Source organism: Limulus polyphemus, unplaced genomic scaffold (genome assembly GCF_000517525.1).
Source record: "Limulus polyphemus unplaced genomic scaffold, Limulus_polyphemus-2.1.2 Scaffold4749, whole genome shotgun sequence".
Taxonomy (NCBI): Eukaryota; Metazoa; Arthropoda; class Merostomata; order Xiphosura; family Limulidae; genus Limulus; species Limulus polyphemus.
The window spans coordinates 19,063-30,648 of NW_013670359.1; the positions used below are offsets into that span (position 1 = coordinate 19,063).

At 33.2% G+C, this 11,586-nt stretch overlaps 1 protein-coding gene across 1 annotated transcript in view; it reads right to left on the bottom strand.

Moving 5' to 3' along the window:
• Positions 1-11,586, bottom strand: part of LOC106471636 (sushi, von Willebrand factor type A, EGF and pentraxin domain-containing protein 1-like) — a gene marked incomplete at its 3' end in the record, with an annotated part of 53,022 nt that overhangs the window by 16,458 nt on the left and 24,978 nt on the right. The window contains exons 4-7 of the mRNA XM_013932251.2: positions 10,243-10,401; positions 9,524-9,751; positions 8,342-8,521; positions 1,797-1,890 (exon numbers count right to left, since the gene is read on the bottom strand). Of these exons, the coding sequence (XP_013787705.1) occupies positions 1,797-1,890; positions 8,342-8,521; positions 9,524-9,751; positions 10,243-10,401 (661 nt within the window). The remainder of the gene's footprint in view (positions 1-1,796; positions 1,891-8,341; positions 8,522-9,523; positions 9,752-10,242; positions 10,402-11,586) is intronic.

Genomic DNA, 11,586 nt, shown 5'->3' on the forward strand with positions numbered 1-11,586 from the left:
TGTGTATATTAAAAAGTATTTGTGTTAAAAACGGTGTGTATCAATCTTGTTAGCAAATATCGTAAATTGACTAATATATCGGCTTACATTTAAATACTAAATCCAAAGCACAATTTAACTACTAAATGTAAATTATTTAACTCGGCTTCGGACTATTCGAAATTCTAATAGGTAACAGTTCTATATTATCGATTTCTGATGCTAATGCTCAATGTTAATTTTAGGATGATAAAAAATTATGACCATGAATAGATCTGAAACTTTCTTAAATTATTGGTACAGTTTACATCGAATTTGATTAAAAACCAAAATTATTCATCGTAAGGAAAATATAAATTTAAAAATCGTCAACAAAAAAAAAAGAACTGAATTTAATAAGCTATTCACAATATCATTTGAAATATGACCACATAAAATAACCCCATCAAGCTATTCACAATAGTGTTTTAAATATGACCACATTAAATAATGTACCGTAGGCCCATCAACTTATTCACAATAGTGTTTTAAATATGACCACATAAAATAATCTACCATAGGCCCATCAAGCTATTCACAATAGTATTTTAAATATGACCACATAAAATAATCTACCATAGGCCCATCAAGCTATTCACAATAGTGTTTTAAATATGACCACATAAAATAATCTAACATTGGCCCATCATGCTATTCACAATAGTATTTTAAATATGACCACATAAAATAATCTAACATTGGCCCATCAACCTATTCACAATAGTTTTAAATATGAACACATCACATAATCTAACATTGGTCCATCATGCTAGTCACAATAATGTTTTAAATATGAACACATCAAATAATCTACTGTAACGACAGCGGAGGTCACGTGACGCTGGTAACACGTAATGAGTATCTAGAAAGATCGAGGAACTTGTCGAACGTCCTTGCGGTTGCTAAAATGGCGCTCTTATAGTATATAAGCCGGCAAATAAAGTGACGGCAACAATTTGAATAACAGACAGAGAGATTGAAGATATAGACAGACAATTGAGTCAAGCGCGGTAGTAAGTAAAGTGCGTGAATCGTTCGTTGAGAATTATAGCGTGTGTTTGAGTTAAAGGGACTGTGGAAATTAAGTGTATTGCAAAGTTGAATTGAGAAAGAATAAACTAGTTTTAATTGAGAAAGGACTTGTATCGATGAAGTTCTTCGGAAAGACTTTTTACCAGTAATTAACTAACGACCAGAGACGTAACACTACCATAGGCCCATCAAGCTATTCACAATAGTGTTTTGGATATGACAACACCAAATAATCAACCAAATGCTTATCAAACTATTCACAATATTGTTTTGAATATGAACACATTAAATAATCTACCACAGGCCCATCAAGCTATTCACAATAGTATTTTAAATATGAACACATCAAATAATCAACCAAATGCTTATCAAGCTATTCACAATATTGTTTTGAATATGACAACACCAAATAATCAACCAAATACTTATCAAGCTATTCACAATATTGTTTTGAATATGACAACACCAAATAATCAACCAAATGATTATCAAGATATTCACAGTTTAGTGTTAACTAAGAATGTTAATGTTTGTGAATTTTTTTTATTTCTAGCTTAAATAGTATTTATTTATAAATCATTTACTTATTTAGTAAATACATTTCAGATGACTAACTTAAAATGTACAAAATTTAAGGTTTTAAAAACAGTATTATTCTTAAATGGAACTACTAGAGAGTTGGGTAATTTTCATGAAGAAATCATTTATAAGCCACTCTTCCTATTGTGCGATTGAAAGACACTTACTGGCAAGCTGTAAGGTAAGCATTAGTGTCCTTGTAACAAGGAGCAGGCTTCACTTTCAGGAATCTGTTTATTTTCAATGGTGAGCATTCAACGACTGAAAACAAGAAGTGAAATAGATAAAGTTTTTGTTTACCATAAAAATATATAGAAATAAAGGAAAATTCTTATTTAACAATCAGTGTAAACATAGTTGGTTAGAAAATTCTCACATAACAATCAGTGTAAATACAGTTGGTTAGAAAATTCGTACATGGCAATCAGAACAAATATAATTGATTAAAAGTAATACTAATTTCAAAAATAAACACCTGTTGGAAATAGAGAAATTATCAAATATAGTTCAAAGCAAAATAACCACGTGTGTGTGAAAAACACGTGGTTAAAAGGGATATACATGTTATGATATTTTCCTTACTAGTGTAACCTTGTGGGACAGTGGTAAGTCTTCGGATTTGCATTGCTAAACTCAGGGGTTCGATTCACTTCGATGGACACAGCAGATAGTCTGATGCGGCTTTGTTTTCAGAAAACACACATTTCCTTGCTATCTCATAATAGTAAACAAATACGAAGTGAATTATATCAGATGAATTCAAAGAAAAAATATGCAAATACTTTAATATTTTTGTCACTTTTATCATAATGTTTTGTGTGTTTTAATTGAAATGTGTTTTGGTAATAGATCTGCTATGTCCAAATATTACAGAATTTATCGCGCTGCCCCCCAGTGTCACAGCGGTATGTCTGCGGACTTACAACGCTAAAAACCGAGCACAGATAGCCCTTGTGTAGCTTTGTGCATAATTTAAAACAAACAAACAATTTATCGCACTTTAAGGCCATATTAGGTAGTTTGAGTCGTCTCATAGCCGTATTTGGTAATATTGTGTTGTCTCAGAGCTGTATTAACTAGTCTTGAGTCGCCTTAGAGCTAACATCTGTTCTCGAATTATTTCAGAGCCGTATTTGTTAGGCTTGAGTCATTTCACAGCTGTATATCTGTTATTGTAAAGTCGTCTCAGATCTGCATTAGTTATTCTTGAGTCATTTCAAAGCTATGATAACTGTTCTTGAGTCAGTGGACTCGTAAAGTGTCCACTCTAAAGAACTGCGTTTGTTATTTTTCTTTACTTCATGTGGCTTTTCTGAATGATGATTTGATAATATGCGCCTCTGAGAATAGTTTTATCTGAACACTCTGACTCTCAAACAGATGCGGATCCTTATCAGCCGAGTCTGGGACATTTAGTTACGAACAGGTTGTGACACGAACTTTTTGTTATGAAAAACATTTCGTTACGGCATCCAAGTTAACGCCACATCGTTCTGAAATGTTTTGCTACAAGTGTTTTTTGTGATTGGTGAATTTTCTTTCTTGATGGTCAGGTACGTAACTTAGTATACATGTAAAATCTGACTAAACAAGTTGTCTTAGTAACGATATGGCGGTAGCTAAATGTTCGTAAAACAAAAAGTCCGCATCCGTATCAGCGAGAACTACAGAGATAGCTAGCTCCCCGTTAAGCGAACTGTACTTACATCAACTAGTAATTAACTCGCTCATCGTGAACCCTCGATAAAATATTGTTACGACAGCGAAAGTCACGTGACGCTGCTGGCGCATTGGCGCTGGTGGCTTGTGCGAGGAGTTTCTCGAATGATCATGAATTTCCTAGTTTGTTCGGGACGCCCTTCTTTTTTTTTTTTTTTTAGTATATAAGCCTGGCAGAGAAAGCCTGCCGGAAATCAATGAAGATAGTTCCGGGTAATTTACGATTCTGTTTCGAGCTAGTGTGTGTTTTTTGGTGAAGCGCTGTGATTAACGTCTGTTAATGCTGTTCGCGTGTATTATAAAAGTAGTTAAGTTTAGAATGGTAGTGATCGTGAAATTACTGTGTACTAAAAGTGTGTATCGAAAAAAATAAACTAGTTTTAATCAAGAAGGGTCTTGTATTGCTGAAGTTCCTCTGAATAAATTTATACCCGGTATTAACAAACAAGCAGATGCGTAACAATATCAAGGAAGTTCCAGACTAGGAAAAAGAAAAAAATACTTTATATTGCTTGTAAGTTTGTAACATTTTTGTATATAAATCATCGTGTGAAATAACTATTTGTAATAACTGTTATTGCAAATTGTATTGATTTTGTATATTAAAACATATTTGTGTTAAAAAGAAAACTGTGTGTATCAATCTTGTTGGCAAATAGCACAAACTGACTATATATCGGCTTTTACTTAACTATTAAATCCAATTTACAATTTAAGTGCTAAATTTAAATTTATCAGTTATCTCAGTTTCAGGCTATTTGAAATTTTAATATGTAACATAATAAATTGGGGGCTCGTCTGGGATCTGAATCAGAGACAAAATTCAATCTAAATTTAAATTTAAATCACATTGAATTCATATTTATCAGTGCCAACAAGATTTGGTCATGTCTGATTATCAATATTTTTTTGAATCATCCTCCCTCGAACAATTAGAAATGTATAAAAAAAAAATGGATTGCTCGAAATTTCCAAAGTTTTAGAACTAGAATTTAAAAGATCAATGAGAAAAAAATGAACTAAAAAGCGTATTATCGAAATACTAGTCAATGATGATTTGTTGCCTGAGGAAGCATTAGAGAAATACTCTAGTGTCCCTACTAGCCAAATTGGGGTTGAGTGATAGAGATAAATTAGAGATCCAGCTAAAACTCAAACAACTCGAGCTCGAACAAGCTCATACCGAAGCCGAGAAAAAGAAAGAACAAGCTCTTATTTAAGCTGAAAGAGAAAATAAACGTTTCGAGGCCGAAAAAGCTCGCATTGAAGTCGAACAAGAAATGAGACTGAAAGAAATGTCAATCAGACTCAACTCTGATCGACCAAGGCAAAATGACAACTTTGAATTTAATCGATATATCAAAGTACCACCATTCAATGAAAATGAAGTTGATAAATATTTCCAACATTTTGAGAAGGTTGCCCAAACCATGGAATGGCCCAAACGAAAATTGTTCATTATTATTACAAAGTGTCTTAACTGGTAAAGCACAAGAATCTTATGCCTCTCTCTCTCTCTTTAGAAGATTGTACGAATTATGATAAATTTAAAGCAGCTATTCTCAAAGCATACGAGTTAGTACAAGAGGCCAAAAGTTTCGAGTTTATCGCAAGCAAGATAACCAAACTGATATGCAATTTTCCCATGAAAAAGATGTTTATTTTGACAAATAGTGTAATTCTATGCACATTAGTAATGATTTCGACAAACTAAGACAATTATGTCTAATTGAGGAATTTAAACATTGTGCACGTAACGACCTCAAAACTTACTCAAATGAAAAGAAAGTTGAAACACTTCAGGAAGCAGTCGCTCTTTCAGATGACTACACTTTAACACATAAAACCACTTTTCATAAAAGAAAGTTCCTACCATCTCAACAAAAACCTGCATTGGTTCAATCCACTAAAGTTGAGGATTCTTCAAAAAAAATCCAGCTCCTCTAGTTCAAAATCTTCTGACAGTCAGGATAAAGCTTCTTTAAAACAGTCAAGGCCTGTCTGCCATTTTTGTAAAAAACCTGGTCATATTATGTCCAATTGTTGGTGTTTGAAAAATAAAAAAAAGAGGAGGCAACACCCAGTGCTTTTGTGTCCATATATGGATGTAGTTTCACCAGATCACCCAATGTTGTTGAGTTGGCTACTGATATAAAGGCTGATGTAATCAGAGAGTAATTTAGACCTTTTGTGTCTGTTGGTTCTGTGTCTTTGACAAATGATACTGGCACCCCATACCCATACGTATTCTACGTGATACTGGAGCGACTCAATCATTGTTATTAGAAGGTGTATTGCCGTTAGATTCGAGTTCTGCCACTGAGTGTATTATTGCCCAGGGTATTGAGGGTGGCTTTGTTAATGTTCCTCTTCATAACATTTATTTAGCATCAGATCTAGTTTCGGGACCAGTTGTGGTTGGAGTAAGACCTACTCTGCCAATTAAGAGTGTATCATTGTTGTTGGGAAACGATTTGGCTGGAGGGAAAGTTGTTGCCGAACCTAAAATGGTTAGAGAGCCGATCACTGTTTCATCTAAGGATGATGTTGTCGTTGAGGATAATCCAGATGTACTCCCTCGTGTGCTGTGACTCGAGCTCAGGCTAAGAAATTAAGCTAAAAATAAATGATAGATATGGATTCAGAGGACGATATTATAGATTTGTCTCAGAATTTTTAGGATCCGACGGGGATCTTGTGGATGATCGTCCTACTGACAATATCTCGGTGAGTGACAATTATGGACGTGAGGGATCTGATTCACCTGGTGAAGTTCCGTTTACTACAAGTAAACTGATTGCTGAGCAAGAAAAAGATCTGCAGATTTCTTCACTATTTAAATATGCACTCCCAAAAGATGAACTGAAGAAAGTTCCAAATGGACATTTTTTCAAAAATGGTGTGCTTATGAGGAAATGGAGACTACCAGATGTGCCAGCTTCAGAGGACTGGGCTATTGTTTATCAACTCGTTGTTCCCAAAGCATATCGTTCTGAAATATTGAAAGTTGTCCATGAACTCCCCATGGGAGGTAATTTAGGTGTCAACAAGACACGTGACAGAATTATGAGACATTTCTTTTTGCCAAAAATTAGGCAAGATGTTTCTCAGTTTTGTAAAAGGTGTCATACCTGTCAGTTGGTCGGAAAACCTAGCCAGAAAATTCCTGTTGCTCCTTTGAAACTTATCCCAGCTTTTGAAGAACGTAAGTTTCGTACTGAGGACATTGTCTTAGTATTGTTACCCACGATGGGATATCTATATAAAAAAAGAAAGAGAGAAAGAAAAAGACAGAAATAAAGGAAGAAGGAAAAAACAGAAAGATAGAAAGAAAATGACAGAATGAAAGGAAGAAAGAAAAATACAGAAAGAATGAAAAAGAAGAGAGAAAGAAAGAAAAGAAAAACAAAACATAAGACTGAGATTTGGTGATAATCCATGTCAAAGGGATTGATAACATTTGTGCTGGTACACTATCACGTGCTATGCTATGTAACTTTATGATCATAAGATTATTTGTATTAATTGTGTTCTATACTGTCATGATTATTGAAATTGTATAATCCTTTGAATAATGTATTATATTTAATGTAATGTTGTTAATATATATATATATAATATATTAGTTAAAAAATGTATAATGCAAATTTTTAATTCTCTAAGGAGGGAGTTGTGATGAATTTATTATTATATATTTACTTTAATATCAACGTTTCTTAGATTAATTTTATATTTAAAAATATGCATAGCTTATACTGTTAAATATGTATTGCAAAACTCCCGCCTATTCTCCAAAGTTGTTGAATATTCTCGAAAGTAAGAATCAACAATATATGTGTGTACGTAAACGCTTAATGTAACTTTGTATTATTACGTAATCTTAATTTTCTGGAAACTCTCCACACGCTAATAAATATAATCCACGCGACGTGCCCAAGTAGACTATCTGTTATTGGTTTGGTGTGCTATAAACTTCGAAAGCTATAACTGTAATTATTATAACGCCTATCAATCGGAAAACTTCAGATATTTGACCAGAAGCATTTACAAAGTTCAAACATTACAAACCATTTAACTTCACATCGGTCATTAGTACTTTTACGAAAACCTTACTAACGTCACCGGTAAGAAGAATATCGGCGTGTGATCAGCAAGAACAACAGGACTAGCTAGTTCCCCGTTAAGTGAATTGTACTTACATCTACTCGTAATTAACTCGCTCATCGTGAACCCTCGATAAGATATCAAGGAAGTTCCAGACTAGAAAAAAAAGACTTCATATTGCTTGTAAGTTTGTAAAATTTTTATATGTAAATCATTGTGTGTAATAACTGTCATTGTAAATTGTATTGTTGTTTGTATATTAAAACATATTTGTGTTTAAAAACTGTGTGTGTATCAACCTTGTTGGCAAGTATCATAAACTGACTATATATCGCCTTTTACGTAATTGTTAAATCCAAAGTACGATTTAAGTACTAAATTTAAAGTATCGGTTGACTCAAGTTCAGGCTATTTGAAATTCTAATACGTAACAAGAGCTTGAATTATTATATGTTTTGTCAAATAAAACTAAGGAAACTACATATTGCAAATATAAAGATACCGCTTATCAAGTCGTCGTTTTATATTTATTTCTCATCATCAAAAAACATTTAGTCAGAACTACAGAATTAATTTGTATCTACAAACATGGTAATGGTAATGTTATAATAAGCATGATGTCTGTATTCCGTTCTAAGTAGGTCGTACTTTCTGAAATGTTATAGACTCAAACAGTATAAATATGTTCAATTGGAGATTATACAAAGTGACTTTCAGCAACACTTTATTTCATCTCTATATTTTCTACATAATAAGGCAATGTTGATCATTGTGTTAGTCTTCTTCTTCTAATGTTGACTATTGTGTTATCTTTGATACTTAATTAAACTGAGGTAAACTGTTAAGTTACTGAATTAAACTTCAATTTTTTTTAAGTGAAAACATTTACCTTGACAAAACGTTTCTACTCCAGTCCACGAGCCATTCATAAGACATGTTCTGAGATTGGAGCCCTGCAGTGTGTAACCTTTATTACAACTTAAAAGACAGGTCGTTCCAAAACTGAATTCTGATGCTGTACAGTTGTGGTTTCCATTATCAGGGTATGCCAAGGCAGAACATCGTATTTCTACAGGAAATATAATGTGTTATGTAATGTTGTTTTAAAATACATTTCTAAGGTCTTCTCCTAATGTTGTAGAAAAAATCTCTTAAATAAAAAATACTGAACAATAAATATGGTTAAAAGGCACTACATCAGTTTCATTGACATATATTTTTTGGAATAAATAGTAGTACCCAAAATAATCCAACCTAATTGGTCAAGATAAGTAGCCATTACAGCAATACCTCAAAATAATCCAACCTAATTGGTCAAGATAAGTAGCCATTACAGCAATACCTCAAAATAATCCACCTTAATTGGTCAAGATAAGTAGCCCTTATAGCAATACATCAAAATAATCCTCCTTAATTGGTCAAGAGAAGTAACCATTACAGCAATACATCAAAATAATACACCTTAATTGGTCAAGATAAATAGCCCTTACAGAAATACACCAAAATAATCCTCCTTAATTGGTCAAGATAAGTAGCCCTTACAGCAATACATCAAAATAATCCTCCTTAATTGGTCAAGATAAGTAGCCCTTACAGCAATACATCAAAAATAATCCACCTTAATTGGTCAAGAGAAGTAACCATTACAGCAATACATCAAAATAATCCACCTTAATTGGTCAAGATAAATAGCCCTTACAGAAATACATAAAAAATAATCCACCTTAATTGGTCAAGATAAGTAGCCCTTACAGCAATACATCAAAATAATCCTCCTTAATTGGTCAAGATAAGTAGCCCTTACAGCAATACATCAAAATAATCCTCCTTAATTGGTCAAGCAAAATAACCCTTACAGCAATAAATCAAAATAAATGTTTTGGGGTACTTAATTTTTTCAACAATATTAATCAACTCCTATTTTATTTAGGATTGTCAAGAAATATTTCAAATATTGAGAGCCATTTACAGATATTGTTTTGTTGTGCAATCCATAAATCTTCCTTTTTGTTACAATATAAAAATCAACATCACAGAACAGATTTAAACTTATTTGGTTATTTATACTTACTCTCACAATGAAACTCTTCTCCTGACCACCTTCTGGTATCAAGACATCTCCGAGGCTCAGAGGGTAGAATATGCCATGGTTGTTTAAGTGGTCCCTGTGTTTTGTTGCAAAAAAAAGGACAGTGCCCTTCATTGCACTTAAATGAACAAGTAGAATTATAGATATTTCCACATTTGGGAGGGATCAAAACACCACCATCTGGAGGAGCCAATCCAACACATTCCACAGCTGTATAGAAAGAAGTATAGTACAGGTAGAAGCTTCTTACACTAACATCAAGTGCATGAATGTTTAGAACTATTTTTTTATTATTTTCAGTTCAAGAACAAAAACGATTCTATGGAAGTTTTCAATAAAGTTTACCTGTATTTTAAAACAACGCGTGATTATACAGTAGCTCTTTATAGTTTAAGCAGCATGTGTAGGATTGTACCTCGAATCTCAGTATTGCTATAGCACTTTCAGATTTGAGCACCTCAATTTAAAATGTTATTGTATGCCCTAAATATTGTTATTGCTGTTTTATGTAAGCTACATCATCATGACAGTTTAATAATTACCAAAGATGCCGAATAATAGTAAGCACGAAAAGCTGCTGACATCTTTCCTCGTGCATGTAGCATTAATTTTTTTTAAATAATATATACGCATATATAAATATATATATTATATTTTAAATGGTTTTCATTTGAAGTGAGCACTAGATTATATTCACATACGAACACATGGTTCCCCTTTCTTCGGGTTTCCCTTGTAACCTTGGATACAGAAACAGTCATCAATGGTTGTGCTGCCTTCTTCAAGTGTCGTAGAATTAGATGGGCAGGACTTGCAAAGGTCTGAACCGGCGCCTGTCTTGTACGTTCCCTTTGGACACACTGAAATAAATCAAGTTTTAGGAAACACATAATCGAATATCTCCAACAGAACAATGATTATTTAAAAAATCAATCTTACAAATGCTTCACTAATTCGCTCAATATGGACGTAACATTAGTACTACAACATTCTCCCTGTTTAACTGTAACACTACAGAACATTTCCCCTGTTAATCAGTAGTAAATATTTAACCCTAATACTACAGAACATTTTCGCTGTTAATCAGTAGTACATATTTAACCCTAATACTACAGAACATTTCCTCTGTTAATCAGTAGTACATACTTAACCCTAATACTACAGAACATTTCCCCTGTTAATCAGTAGTACATATTTAACCCTAATACTACAGAACATTTCCCCTGTTAATCAGTAGTACATACTTAACCCTAATACTACAGAACATTTCCCCTGTTAATCAGTAGTACATATTTAACCCTAATACTACAGAACATTTTCGCTGTTAATCAGTAGTACATGTTTAACCCTAATACTATCTGTTAATCAGCAGTACCTATTAGCGCCACATATCTATTCACCTTTTTTATGTTATCTAGTGGTCTTTGTTAGTTCTGATTTCAGTTCTCTGATCAGTAAAGAATTTTTTATTCCAAGAGCAGAGAATGCTGAAGTCTGTATTATTAGCTGTCCTGGCACACATGTTCTTTAATTCATGCCTCTAGGTGACAAATCCTGGAACCAATATAGGCTGATTTACAACAGGTACATATGAATTTGTGAACGACGTACAATCGTCTAGAGTTGGAATTGTGTCTTTTACCTAGAATAAATTATTTATGTGTACTTGATATCTAAATGTGCTCTTCAGTGATATTTGTGGATATGATGCTTTTAAAATGCTGAAAACGTTTTTTTTTAATTTTGTTTAGAACTCGAAGCACCCATAAACGGTAGCAAAATCTCAAAATGGCGTTTGGGTTTATCGAACGACTGTATTAAAGGGTTGTTGACCTTCAGAAAGTACTTGTTCACTATCTTGTTTTCAGGGAAACGGTTCTTCCTACGAAAGCTTTTTATGTTACCAAGTTCTAAACTGATTCGATGTTTATAACCCCCGGTCATCATGATACTTATAACGTAATGCACTTGTTATATAAACCTGAAGAAGTTGGTTAACGGTGATAACGTAATACATTTGTCATATAAACCTGAAGAAGTTGGTT